General features: G+C 40.6%; 1 protein-coding gene across 5 annotated transcripts in view; it reads right to left on the reverse strand.

Annotated features, from left to right (window-relative positions):
* The window catches only part of LOC122611731 (retrovirus-related Gag polyprotein from copia-like transposable element 17.6), a 294,089-nt gene that overhangs the window by 205,692 nt on the left and 73,571 nt on the right, over window positions 1-14,826 (reverse strand). Inside the window, exon 1 of one of the 5 annotated variants that reach the window (XM_043785020.1) lies at window positions 9,686-10,298. The exons of 2 other annotated variants lie outside the window; for them this stretch is intronic. In XM_043785020.1, coding sequence (XP_043640955.1) covers window positions 9,686-10,031 — 346 coding nt within the window. In that variant the 5' untranslated portion in view covers window positions 10,032-10,298. Of the gene's footprint in view, window positions 1-9,685; window positions 10,299-12,586; window positions 12,796-14,826 lie in introns of those variants that run through there. 2 more of the 5 variants (XM_043785018.1, XM_043785016.1) reach the window with 2 other exon arrangements.

Consider the following 14,826-nt stretch of genomic DNA (forward strand, 5'->3'; position numbering starts at 1 on the left):
GTAAACACCCTGACTTCAAGTTCAACGAATTGGTCGCTATAGCAGTGGACAGATACAACAATTCTGTTCACTCGGTTACTGGGAATAAGCCGGCGGACCTGTTCTTCGACCGCTCGGCCAGGATCAACTATCAGGGTCTGACTAACTTCAGGACAAAGGTCCTAGAGGATATTAGAGGCTTAATAGAGTATAGGCAGAAACTCACAAACGCGGCCCACAATAAGACCCGTTCTGAACCCGTGTCTTACGATCAGGGAGACAGGGTATTTGTCGCCAATAAACAAATTAAGACCAAAGAAAAGCCGCGCTTCAGGGCCGAAGAGGTTGCTGAGGATAGGAACGTGACGATTAAAACCAAGACAGGCAAAATTTTTCATAAGTACGATCTGCGGAAATAAAAAAAAAAAAAAACATCATAATAATAATAATAATAAAAAATAAAAAAAAAAATATAAAAAAAGGTAAAAATAAAAAAGCGCTGGACAGTACATGTGTGTTTCACAAACTTTCTTTACACTCACACACTTTGTCCTTCCCTTACTACACATAACCCTAAGCACATAACACACAATAAGGAATCAAACACCTACCCCTAACAAATTTTTACTTAATACTGCAAGCTACATTTTTTAACTGCCAGCATCATCGTGGCCCAAATGGTGGGAGCTTCGGACATTTTCAAGTATGAAGCTCCGGTTGTGCCGCTGCTGGAGGGCACAGTCTGGAGGGTCAACGGTCAATTCAAACTGGCGCATGTAATCGACTTGGCAAGGCTCGAGGCACTGGTTCAGGAGGTTCAACGCGAGGCTGGGCTACTAATGGATCCCAGGATTGAAGCGCTGGTAACGCACTACCTGGAAGAATCGCGGGAGGGCCTGTCAAGACTGATGGGCACGCGGCGCGGACGTCGTTCACTGGACTGGATTGGGTCCGCGTGGAAGTGGATTGCGGGTTCTCCGGACTCATCGGATTGTGACGCCATACTTCGTGCGCAAGAAAACGTCGTCAAAACGGCCGACCAGCAAGTAAGGATAAACGCTGGCCTGTTCGACGCCTCACATGAGTCCCTGAGACAACTGAACGAAGTAGCTGCGAGGGTCAATGCCATCGATGGAGATGTACACACGGCAAACGACGCTACAGCACAAGGCCCTGATCATCGATAGTCAGGTCGGCGAGCTGACCCAAGCTTGCCAATTGGCTAAGACAGGAATTGTAAACTCCCGCTTACTTGACCACGGGGAGGTACAAACAATTTTGACCGAGGTCAGGAACTTGCCGTACCAGAATACAGTAGAAGCGCTGGATTTTTCACGCCCGTCTGTGCTAACAAATGGAACGGCGCTGCTATACATTTTGTCTATGCCCAAGGTCGCCCCCAAGGACTACCGTCATGGTCAAACATGACAAGGTCGCCGTAACCACCGAAGAGATCTACGCCGTAGTAGACGACTGCCTCTCCATGGGGAACACGACTGTTTGCCCGGAGAAGAGTCTTCTGAAGCTAGACGAGATCGGATGCATCCCCAAGCTCTTAAAGGGCGGTCAGGCTAAATGCGAACTTCTCAGGAACAACGAGGCGCGCATAGAACTGGTCGAAGATGGGACAATGTTCCTGTCTAATTTCAACGGGACGATGGAAGTCGGATCCAGGACCCACCACTTGGCCGGAACTTACATAGTCCAGTTCGCAAATGAGACGATCAGTGTGGCCGGAAGAACTTACACGAGCTACTCCTCGACGCACTTTACAGTCATGCCGGCAGTACTCACTTCAATAACTGCCACGGGATACGCGCCTTCACTGCACTACGTCAACGCCTTTAATATGGAGAACCTGAAGAAACTCTCCGGTATGTCCGAGAAGGGGTCTTTCTCCTTCCTGGTGGAAGCATTGGTCGCCTTGGTTGTCGGAGTGGCCCTATACACCGTATGGAGGAAGCTTACATCGACCAAGGGGATCCCAATCATAAGAGACGGCACATTGGACCTGGAGGTACAAGAAGCTAACAGGGCACCCAAGGCCCAATAATCTGCGGGACGCAGATCTTGAGGGGGAGGAGTTATGAACCCTCTTCCCTTTCCCTTTGTCTTACCCCCTCCCACCAGCCTGCCTAACACGCGCTTACTCCTCTTACGTCGCTTGACGGTCACTCAACTCCGCTATGCCCACTTCAAAACGCTTACTTCGCCCCCTCCCTCATCCAGCAACGCAACAGTGTATTCATTGGCCCGCCGGCTGCGATGCGCTACGTCGGCAGGCGACGCATAACTACAATCGCGCTGACTGCTACGCCAGCCAGCGACACTTCTTGTTGTTGGTCGCGATCGCGCTGCCGAAAAACTGTTGCATCTGCAATTGTTGTTGCGGAGCGGCAGAACCGCCGGACGTTGGATAAGCGCGTTATTCCGCGTTTTCTCTTTGCATTTTATTGTACAAAAGGTCAATTTGCGGAATATTAGTGTAGTTAGTTATATAGTGGGTTAGGTTATCTATATCGGAAAGGTTTACGCGAAGACAATGATGTTCGTATTCTGAACGGATTTTAATCGATTTATCGGAAAATAGGAGGTATCCGTGGTTAGTGTCAATGTTGTTGATTTGAAGTTGTTGGGTTTGGCATAATTTTGTAGACGTGAGGAGTATGATGAACCAGGGGCCTGCAGAATGGGAAGTTCATTAATTTTTTTATGTTTTTTAAATTGAGTTTTGTTTTGTTTTTTAAATGTGTATCTCTATTCCTATTGGTGATTTTATAATGGTCTTCGTCAGTTTGTTCGACGTTTTTTGTTAATTTAAAAGGGTTTTCTAATTTTCCTTTTTGTAATGGTCCATTTCTGTATCTAGTGTCTGTTTTTGTTTATTTCGTTAATTCTAACTTCCTTATCGTGTTGTGTATCTAGAATTGGTTGTCCGGCATAAATGAATATGTGAGCGGGGGTTTGTCCAGTAGTGTCGTGTTTGGTCTTGTGATTGTAGATGTAAAGGATTGTTTCTATTTTACTAAACTTGGTCTCGTTGTCGTCAGAATTTTTTATGATGCGAATTTTTTCATTTATAGTCTTGTGTAGCCTCTCTATGTCAGCGACACCTGTTTTCGTAGTGTTAAGTTGTAATTCTACGTCTTCGGTTTCGAGCCAACGATTAAGGGCTAGGCTGGAGAATGCGCCGTCTCTGTCTGCTTTAAGAAGTCTAGGTTTCCCCAACTGATTAAATATACGCATTAAGGCGTTTTTACATTCTATCCAGTCCTTTGTCTTTATCTGTTCGAGAGTGGCGAATTTGGAGTAAACATCGATACAGCTCAAATAGTGATTCCCTTTAGAAGAATAGATATCTATTACAAACTTATCGCGGCAATGTTCGGGTTTAGGGGTAATTTTCATTGGCATTTTTGTATTGCGGTGTTCTGTCTTGGCTAAGTTACAAACTTGACATTCATTGATTATATTTTGAATAAGGAGTTGGCTATTAGGAAAGTAGTAAGTTTCGCTAAAGAGTTTTACAGTTTTTTGAATTCCTGGGTGTAATAACTTTTCGTGTGTGTTTAGGATTAATTCTTTGAATTTTGCATAAGCAGGAATGTTTTTTAATAAGACGAGACTTCGGAAAATCTTTGTACACTTTGGATTCATGGTTTCTGTGTACGCGCTTTGAATCACTTCAAAGTCTGCATCGCTTTCGATGTAATGGGCGCTATTCTTCGAACAAAAGTGGTTGAGTAAGTATTGTTTGGCTTTTTCGAAGGTCATTTCTGCATAGGAGATACGTACTATTTGTTTCTTGAAATAGGTTTCATATTCTGTATTATTATTGGGGCCTAATTCCGCGCTATTTTGGTTCTAGACAGTGCGTCCGCGACATGGTTTTCTTTCCCTTTGATGTACCTTATGTCGAAGTCGTACTCCGATAGTCTAATCTTCCATCTAGTCAACTTGGAGTTCGGCTCTTTTAGTTTGTGTAGCCAGCACAATGGTTGATGGTCAGAAGCTACTTCGAAGTGTCGCCCTAATAGATAATGTCTGAAAGTTTTGGTTGCCCAAACTATTGCTAATAATTCCTTTTCTATAGCGCTGTAATTGATTTCATGTTCATTTAGTGTTCTGCTGATGTAACTAATAGGGTGTCCGTCTTGTGATAAAACAGCTCCTAAAGCTACATTGCTGGCATCTGTTGTCAATGTAAATTTCCTCTCGAAATTCGGTATTTTTAGGATCGGATCTTCAGAGATTAATAATTTTAACTTTTGGAATGCTTCTAAGTATTCTAAACTGTTTATATCTATTGTTGCTCCTTTCTTTAGGCACTTGGTCAGGGGTTTGGCAATGTCTGAAAAGTTAGGTATAAATTTCCTATAATATCCTGTAAGTCCTAAAAAGGCTTTAATTTCGTTAGTTTTTCTTGGTAACGGATATTTAACTATAGCTTTGATTTTATCCGGGTTTGGTTTGCTCCCGTCTTTAGTAATAACATGTCCTAAGAAAGTTGTCTCTTGTTTTAAGAACTCGCATTTATCTAGTTGTAATTTTAAGTTTGCCTGTGATAATTTTTCGAAAACAGCTTGTAAGGCTTGAAGATGTTCTTCTAAAGATGTCGAGAAAACTATGATGTCGTCTAGGTATACTAGACAGCATTTATTTAAAAGTGGACGGAGTAAATTGTTCATGCATCTTTGAAATGTAGCGGGGGCATTTTTAAGCCCAAATGGCATTCGTGTGTACTCGAAGTGTCCATATTTTGTAGAGAAGGCAGTTTTGGCTTATGACTCTGAGTCCATTTCTATTTGATGAAAGCCCTTTGCAAGATCTATTGTTGTGAAATAATTTGACCTCCCTAGTTTCCCTAATATTTCATCTATGTTTGGTATGGGGTATCTGTCGTTTATTGTTATTTCGTTCAATTTCCTATAATCTATTACGATACGAAGCTTCTGCTGTCCAGAAGCATCTAGTTTTTTAGGTACGACCCAAATGGGGCTACAGTATGGTGAATTACTTTCTCGGATAATGTCCTGTTCTAACATATCCTGGATCTGTTTTTCTACTTCCTTTTCATATGTCTGTTGGAAACTATAAACTTTAGAGTAGACGGGGATATTGTGTGTGGTGTTAATAATATGTTTTTCTTGGGCACCCAAGGCCCAATAATCTGCGGGACGCAGATCTTGAGGCGGAGGAGTTATGAACCCTCTTCCCTTTCCCTTTGTCTTACCCCCTCCCACCAGCCTGCCTAACACGCGCTTACTCCTCTTACGTCGCTTGACGGTCACTCAACTCCGCTATGCCCACTTCAAAACGCTTACTTCGCCCCCTCCCTCATCCAGCAACGCAACAGTGTATTCATTGGCCCGCCGGCTGCGATGCGCTACGTCGGCAGGCGACGCATAACTACAATCGCGCTGACTGCTACGCCAGCCAGCGACACTTCTTGTTGTTGGTCGCGATCGCGCTGCCGAAAAACTGTTGCATCTGCAATTGTTGTTGCGGAGCGGCAGAACCGCCGGACGTTGGATAAGCGCGTTATTCCGCGTTTTCTCTTTGCATTTTATTGTACAAAAGGTCAATTTGCGGAATATTAGTGTAGTTAGTTATATAGTGGGTTAGGTTATCTATATCGGAAAGGTTTACGCGAAGACAATGATGTTCGTATTCTGAACGGATTTTAATCGATTTATCGGAAAATAGGAGGTATCCGTGGTTAGTGTCAATGTTGTTGATTTGAAGTTGTTGGGTTTGGCATAATTTTGTAGACGTGAGGAGTATGATGAACCAGGGGCCTGCAGAATGGGAAGTTCATTAATTTTTTTCTGTTTTTTAAATTGAGTTTTGTTTTGTTTTTTAAATGTGTCTCTCTATTCCTATTGGTGATTTTATAATGGTCTTCGTCAGTTTGTTCGACGTTTTTTGTTAATTTAAAAAGGTTTTCTAATTTTCCTTTTTGTAATGGTCCATTTCTGTATCTAGTGTCAACATTGTATTCGGTTCTGTTTTTGTTTATTTCGTTAATTCTAACTTCCTTATCGTGTTGTGTATCTAGAATTGGTTGTCCGGCATAAATGAATATGTGAGCGGGGGTTTGTCCAGTAGTGTCGTGTTTGGTCTTGTGATTGTAGATGTAAAGGATTGTTTCTATTTTACTAAACTTGGTCTCGTTGTCGTCAGAATTTTTTATGATGCGAATTTTTTCATTTATAGTCTTGTGTAGCCTCTCTATGTCAGCGACACCTGTTTTCGTAGTGTTAAGTTGTAATTCTACGTCTTCGGTTTCGAGCCAACGATTAAGGGCTAGGCTGGAGAATGCGCCGTCTCTGTCTGCTTTAAGAAGTCTAGGTTTCCCCAACTGATTAAATATACGCATTAAGGCGTTTTTACATTCTATCCAGTCCTTTGTCTTTATCTGTTCGAGAGTGGCGAATTTGGAGTAAACATCGATACAGCTCAAATAGTGATTCCCTTTAGAAGAATAGATATCTATTACAAACTTATCGCGGCAATGTTCGGGTTTAGGGGTAATTTTCATTGGCATTTTTGTATTGCGGTGTTCTGTCTTGGCTAAGTTACAAACTTGACATTCATTGATTATATTTTGAATAAGGAGTTGGCTATTAGGAAAGTAGTAAGTTTCGCTAAAGAGTTTTACAGTTTTTTGAATTCCTGGGTGTAATAACTTTTCGTGTGTGTTTAGGATTAATTCTTTGAATTTTGCATAAGCAGGAATGTTTTTTAATAAGACGAGACTTCGGAAAATCTTTGTACACTTTGGATTCATGGTTTCTGTGTACGCGCTTTGAATCACTTCAAAGTCTGCATCGCTTTCGATGTAATGGGCGCTATTCTTCGAACAAAAGTGGTTGAGTAAGTATTGTTTGGCTTTTTCGAAGGTCATTTCTGCATAGGAGATACGTACTATTTGTTTCTTGAAATAGGTTTCATATTCTGTATTATTATTGGGGCCTAATTCCGCGCTATTTTGGTTCTAGACAGTGCGTCCGCGACATGGTTTTCTTTCCCTTTGATGTACCTTATGTCGAAGTCGTACTCCGATAGTCTAATCTTCCATCTAGTCAACTTGGAGTTCGGCTCTTTTAGTTTGTGTAGCCAGCACAATGGTTGATGGTCAGAAGCTACTTCGAAGTGTCGCCCTAATAGATAATGTCTGAAAGTTTTGGTTGCCCAAACTATTGCTAATAATTCCTTTTCTATAGCGCTGTAATTGATTTCATGTTCATTTAGTGTTCTGCTGATGTAACTAATAGGGTGTCCGTCTTGTGATAAAACAGCTCCTAAAGCTACATTGCTGGCATCTGTTGTCAATGTAAATTTCCTCTCGAAATTCGGTATTTTTAGGATCGGATCTTCAGAGATTAATAATTTTAACTTTTGGAATGCTTCTAAGTATTCTAAACTGTTTATATCTATTGTTGCTCCTTTCTTTAGGCACTTGGTCAGGGGTTTGGCAATGTCTGAAAAGTTAGGTATAAATTTCCTATAATATCCTGTAAGTCCTAAAAAGGCTTTAATTTCGTTAGTTTTTCTTGGTAACGGATATTTAACTATAGCTTTGATTTTATCCGGGTTTGGTTTGCTCCCGTCTTTAGTAATAACATGTCCTAAGAAAGTTGTCTCTTGTTTTAAGAACTCGCATTTATCTAGTTGTAATTTTAAGTTTGCCTGTGATAATTTTTCGAAAACAGCTTGTAAGGCTTGAAGATGTTCTTCTAAAGATGTCGAGAAAACTATGATGTCGTCTAGGTATACTAGACAGCATTTATTTAAAAGTGGACGGAGTAAATTGTTCATGCATCTTTGAAATGTAGCGGGGGCATTTTTAAGCCCAAATGGCATTCGTGTGTACTCGAAGTGTCCATATTTTGTAGAGAAGGCAGTTTTGGCTTATGACTCTGAGTCCATTTCTATTTGATGAAAGCCCTTTGCAAGATCTATTGTTGTGAAATAATTTGACCTCCCTAGTTTCCCTAATATTTCATCTATGTTTGGTATGGGGTATCTGTCGTTTATTGTTATTTCGTTCAATTTCCTATAATCTATTACGATACGAAGCTTCTGCTGTCCAGAAGCATCTAGTTTTTTAGGTACGACCCAAATGGGGCTACAGTATGGTGAATTACTTTCTCGGATAATGTCCTGTTCTAACATATCCTGGATCTGTTTTTCTACTTCCTTTTCATATGTCTGTTGGAAACTATAAACTTTAGAGTAGACGGGGATATTGTGTGTGGTGTTAATAATATGTTTTTCTTGGTTTGTGAACGTAAGCTTGTCACCTTCGCGAAATTGGATGTCTTGGTATTTTGTCAGTAGATTGGTTAGTTTCAGTTTTTCTTCTACGTTAAGGTGTTCTAATCGGAACAAGTTCTCCTGAAGTGTGGAGGTTTCTAAGTAAGTGGGGTCTTGTGGAAATGAAGTGTCCATTTGAATATGGTTCTGTTCTGTAATGTTGTTACCGTCTTTTATCTTGTATATTTTGTTAAATAGAGTGGCAGTTTTCTTTTTATAGTCGATTATTGCTTTGGCTTCGGACAACAATTTGCGTCCAATCAGCATGTCATAATGATCTGAGAACTGGTGGATCAAGAACTCTTGGGCAATAGGGAAGTAGTTGTTATGAGGTATATTCGTAAGTTCATTAATTATTAACGGGCCATTACTGGTGTGAATTAGGTAATTGGTTTCTTGTGTTGGTGTCTGAAAAATATTTCGCGTGAGCATATTTATCGTAGATCCTGTATCAATTAGACATTTCAATTCGGTATTATTATGTTTGATCGTTATATATTGGCTTGATCCGGGGCTACTAGCCGAAAATTTTCTGCTTGTTCGGGGTCGTCTGGTTCGTTGTCATTTGTTGTCGGTGTCTCCTTTTCTGTTGTTTCTGAATTGTCATAGTTCTGTTCAGGGGGACATTGAATTAATTCTGGGGTATAGTTCGATTGATAGGGATAAGGCTGAGGTTGAAAATATTCTGGATAGTAGGGATAATAGTAATTATAGTTATAAGGATATTCGGGTTGATTAGACGATATCTTAGCTCTTCTGTGCTCATTTTAGACTGTCCGCTGTCTGATGGTCTCTGTCTTTTTATTGGGTTATTAGTCTGTACGTTTTCGGTTTGTGGATATGTTGTAGGCATGTGAGTGTGGCTAGGTCCAAAGCGATTTTGGTCAAAAATATTTTGTCGGTTAAAAGCTGTGTTTGGTCTGGGTGCTTGTGTCAGAGGTATGTTAGGTTGTGGGTAGATAGGTCTATTTTGATATTGAGGTATCGGATTTGTGTTAAACCTGGGTACATGAGAATATGCTTGGTGATAGGGTTGATAGACGTTGTTATAGAATGGTTGGAAGGGTGCAAGGGGTCTGGTTTGATAGCTCATTTGCCTGTTTTGGGGAGTGTTTGTTACTTTGTTTGGAATTGAAGTTGGCTTTATATTATCTTTACTTGAGGTTGGTGCCTCGTAAAGACCTTTTTCTTGTAATATGTTTATTAATGATTTCAGGTTTGGAATATTACAGTTAATTATTCTGAGATAAATGTGGCTTGGAAGTTTTTGAATTAGATTTTCGATGCTGGTTTGTATTAATCTAGTATATAGAGTGGTTTCAGTAATATTGTTTTCTAGTTCTAATTTACTTATAAGTATCTGCCGTTTTCTTTCGACGAATGTTACCTCGATATTGTGTGTTCCTGAATTCCTCTAGAAGTTGGTGGTTCGGTGCTTGGGGCTTGAAGTTAAGTATAAGTTGAGTCCTGAGTTCACTCCAGTTGCTGAGGTTGGTCACTCCGAGGGCGCGGATAACATCGCCACTGATGTTCCGTTCGATGTGTCCAAAGATTATTAACTTCTGCCTTTCATCTGTAGTCTGATAAAGAGCCAAGATGAAGTCGATGCGACTGATGAAAGTGTACAAGGTGTTAGGATCTCCGTTGAAAACCTCGATTGCGTGTATTTGTCTTTCGACTTGAATCATATTCGAGTCAGACAGTTCTATTTGTGTTGGCGCTGCTACTGCCATTGTGGTTTGTTGGCTTTGAATTTTGATTAATGTTTGTGTATTTGCTGTTGGTTTATTTGTCGGTTCGTAACTTGGGTAGGGTTTCTTGTAGTTCGCTCACTTATTATTATAATATTTCACTTAGTTGCACTGTTATCGTTATAATTCGTTTTAGTTGTAATTGAGTTTATTTAGTCTTCATTTAATTTATCTGTTATTATTATGGTTCACTTAGTTGTAATTAAGTTTATTTAGTTTTCACTAAGTTACACTGTTATTATTATTTTTCGTTTATTTCTGGTTAAGTTTATTTAGTTTTCGCTTAGGTTAACTGTTGTTATTGTAGTTCACTTAGTTGTTTTTTTTTACGTTTATTTGGTTTCCACTTAGTTTAGCTGTTATTATTTGTTGCACACTTTACTATTTCGCTTTGTTTTGAGTAACCTTTTGTGGATTTACTACTCAGCGAATTCAAAGGCGTCTTCTTAAAATTTTTATAATTTTAAGTTGTTTCACGTTCACAATCACTTTGTGGGATTAGGTACACCGTTGGTTGGCACTTTTTGTTGTGAACCGATTGTACCGATATTACCGACGCGATTTGCGAAAGTTCTTTAGCGGATGATGATTGAAGAATTGAATAGGGTTTCTATCGCATCAACAATGTTTCATCCTACCGACTGCGCCACTTACGCAGTTACTATTTTTGAGTCAAATAAATGATCCGTCTGTAACGAAGACAAAGATCAACGCTGAAGCCAAGTATAAATTGAAACACGAACGATTTCGGTGAGCGTCTTTATTTTAAAACTGTCAGCTTAAGACTGAATGTACAGAGTTTTGATCGGCTCGAAGTGAGTCGCGAGAAACGGAAATGTGTTTGTCAGCAGTTTTATTTATTTGTGTTTAAGTGCATGCAAAAAATATGATGAAGTTATACAACAATCATGCGCTTTACTTTTTTGTGGATTCAAGTTTCGTTACGTTATGTTGTGTATTTATGCACGCGCAAGATGGTATGCGCGTTGTTTTTGTTAGGTTTAAGATATATTATATTATATTATATATTATTATTTCTTTATTTAATTTATTTCCATTTTTATTCTATTTAATTTACTTATTTTATTTATCGTATTTATTTTCCTTCTTTTATTTTTCCAATACCTTGCATCCTAAAGCCAGTTGCTTAGCTGTGCGATACAGCTTCACAACCGATTGCGGACAGTCTATGCTACGGTATCGTCCATTCCTCACTCTAACACCTTACATACTGAAGCTATCCCGTTGGGTGTGCTATACAGCCTCGGAACCAAATGCGGACAGTCATTGCTCCCCGGGCTTGTAAAATTATGACCAGCCCACTCCTAACCATTCCTACGCTAGGCGGCCGTGCTTTACAGTGCGTCGCCCAATACATGTGAATGGCTACAACATTATCCTTGTAATCAACTGGTCTCGTCCTCATGCTAGGCAGCCTCCCTGTTTGTAGGCGCCCCGCCTACTACGTGCGAACGAACCTAAATTGTTGAATTTTTATTAACCGTCAGTCCCCCCGGTGCTTTTTAGTCCGCCCCTGTATTTTTGTTTCCCCTTACTTAGTCATATGATCGAACCTGTTGGCAACTCCCAAACTGTGCACCGAACTTCCAACTATAATCGAACGACTTGTCCGGCATGACGTCGTCCGACGCTCTTTTGCTTTGGCGTACCTCTTTGTTACATCGAACCGACAACTGGTACCGTTAGTCGAAGGTCGTTCGTCGTGGCATCGAGCTGCGACCGATCGTTTGTTTGGTCGAACCAACTTCTTTTCCATGTATACCCATTCTTTTAATCGCAACTCGCTTTAAATAATTATATTTTACTCAATACAATTGGTATTGCACAAAACTTTTCCATAATTATACATATATGAACTTAGTTCATTAATTTTCGTTGTTTATTATACCCGTTACTCGTAGAGTAAAAGGGTATACTAGATTCGTTGAAAAGTATGTAACAGGCAGAAGGAAGCGTTTCCGACCATATAAAGTATATATATTCTTGATCAGGATCAATAGCCGAGTCGATCTGGCCATGTCCGTCCGTCTGTCCGTCTGTCCGTCCGTCTGTCTGTCCGTATGAACGTCGAGATCTCAGGAACTACAAAAGCTAGAAAGTTGAGATTAAACATACAGACTCCAGAGACATAAACGCAGCGCAAGTTTGTTGATTCATGTTGCCACGCCCACTCAAACGCCCACAAACCGCATAAAACTGCCACGCCCACACAAAAATGTTTTAATATTTTTTCATTTTTGTATTAGACTTGTAAATTTCTATCGATTTGCCAAAAAACCTTTTGCAACGCCCACTCTAACGCCCACAAACTGCCAAAAATTGTCAGTGTTGAAGACTCTCCTTCGCACTTCCACTAGCTGAGTAACGGGTATCAGATAGTCGGGGAACTCGACTATAGCGTTCTCTCTTGTTTTTTTATTTTGCACTTTCCTTTATTATTATTATCTATTCATTTTGCACTTTGGATTTACGATTCTAATTGCATAAACAAACTTTAAATTATAACTTGCGGTTTCTTCTATTATATCCACCTCCATTTCACTTACTTCACATTACTAACTGTTTTCTTCTCCTTACATATTATAATTAATATTATTTGCATTATCCTCGGTTCTTCACGAATCCTTTGTATATCCTCAGTCTTCACGAATCCTTGATGATGATTGCTCCAGTGAACTCCCCGTATCTTCGAGGGTATGGAGTTTGGAGGAAAATAATACGTCTGCTGGAGTTGAGTTAAAAATTCCGATTGATATTTATTTTTCTTTTCATAGTTCTTTACAACTTGGTTTGTTATATTTGTGCTTATACAAATATGCTGATCGGTACGAAAAGTGGAATTGGAGCGGATGGATTCTGGGTGTCAAGAGGTTTTGGGTGGCCCTAATGCTTGTATCGGTACAGCATCTCAAGTGCTAATCGATTCAAAGTCTCAGCGTTTTAAGTGTATCGTTCGAGTGTAAGTTGGTATTAAGATTCAACGTTTAATGTGGGGCGACACAAACTATTTCTGGGTGCCGTCTAGACTTCTGGTTTCCGAGGGGTTTCGGCGGAGGACCGCCGGGTGTGAATGCTGTGCGGTAACTCGCGCGTTTTAATTCTTTTACTATACTTCTAAACTTTACAGCTTGGCATAAAATAAAGTCCCCAACTTCTGGAATCGAGAACACGTGTACCACGTGCTTCAAAATGGTTCCAAACCCTTGTTCAGAACCAGAACATTGTGATTCAGTTGCTTGTAGTACAACAGTCCAAATAATAATTGGCAAACCTATGTACGTATTTCCATGTGGAATGCCAATGGCATTTCCCGGCATAAACCTGAAATAGCGCAATTCCTAAATGCAAATCACATCGACGCCTGGTTGTTGCTGCTGGTTGATCCTCACTGGGCGATATAACTTCCATATAAGAGGTTATACCTTCTACCGCACAGATCATCCGGATGGTAAAGCCCACGGCGGAACTTTCACGAAAGCCTTGCCACAAATTACTTGCAAGCCACGTCCATTAAAGTGCAGTCAGGAACAGGCGACCTTTGCATTGCCGTTGTCTATTGCCCACCTAGCTTTAATATCTCTGAAGGTCATGGAGTCATGGATTCATGGACTTTAACAACACACTAGGGGATCACTTCATAGCTGCAGGAGACTACAATGCCAAACACACGAACTGGGGATTACGCCTCGTGACTCCCAAGGGAAGGCATTTGTATAATGCACTTCTCATGAAAGCCGCACATATTGGCCTGCAGATCCCAGATCTGGGATACCAGGTGACAAAAAACATCCCACGCAATCTAATGGCCGTGGGACTCGCGCGTTAAAAAAAAAATAAAAATAAGCGCCATGGCCCTACCGGATCTCTCATCAGACCACTTGCCTTTGTTGATAGCGCTTTTTCAAAGACCAGAAATTACGGAGCACCCCTAAAGGCTGACGTCGCACAATACAAACTGGATTAAATACAAAAAGTATGTAGGTTCCCCTATTGAGCTAACTCTTCAACTAAATATAGAAGCGGACAGCGACTTCTCTACCTAAGCTCTGGAAGAGGTACTCGTCACAGCAACCAGGATCTCAACACCAAAACGGGATGATGTGAAAATCAAGATGGTCAAAACCAGCCTACGAATTGAACAGCTGGTTCTGGAAAGAGCCGTCTGCGACGGGCGTGGCAAACCAGTAGATCGCCATGCTCAAAGCATCGTCTTAATGAAGCCACCCGCAAACTAAACCGGGCTCTAAAGCAAGATTCTGAAAACGCACAACTAAAATATATTGAAAAATCGTACGGCTCGAGTTGCGTAATTAACAATAGTCTACTGGAATAAGGAGGTAATCTATGGTTTGCATCCCAATTAAAAAACCAATTCAATGCGGTCCGAGTAAACTTCGTATTGTGGACTTCACACAGGTGATCCATAATCAAGAATCGGACGGACTAGAGATATTAATAAGGTTTTGGTCATGTATGGATCATCAATTACCTTTGACCACCGATATTCCTCGATGTATCTCAAGCATTCGTCTGGCTCGAGTTTCTTATGCATAAAATTAAAACACACTTGTGTAGGTACACTCATAAACTCCTTGAATCTTTTCTCTACAACAGATCCTTTGCAATACAACAATATCCGATAACTACACTATGGAAGCTGGAGACCCTCAAGAAAGCGCACTTGTCCAACTATATTCGTCCTCTACATAGCTGATATTCCCACGAGTGACCACCTTTGCTGCATTATCGACACTGC

The sequence above is a fragment of the Drosophila teissieri genome, chromosome 2L, assembly GCF_016746235.2.
Source record: "Drosophila teissieri strain GT53w chromosome 2L, Prin_Dtei_1.1, whole genome shotgun sequence".
NCBI lineage: Eukaryota > Metazoa > Arthropoda > Insecta > Diptera > Drosophilidae > Drosophila > Drosophila teissieri.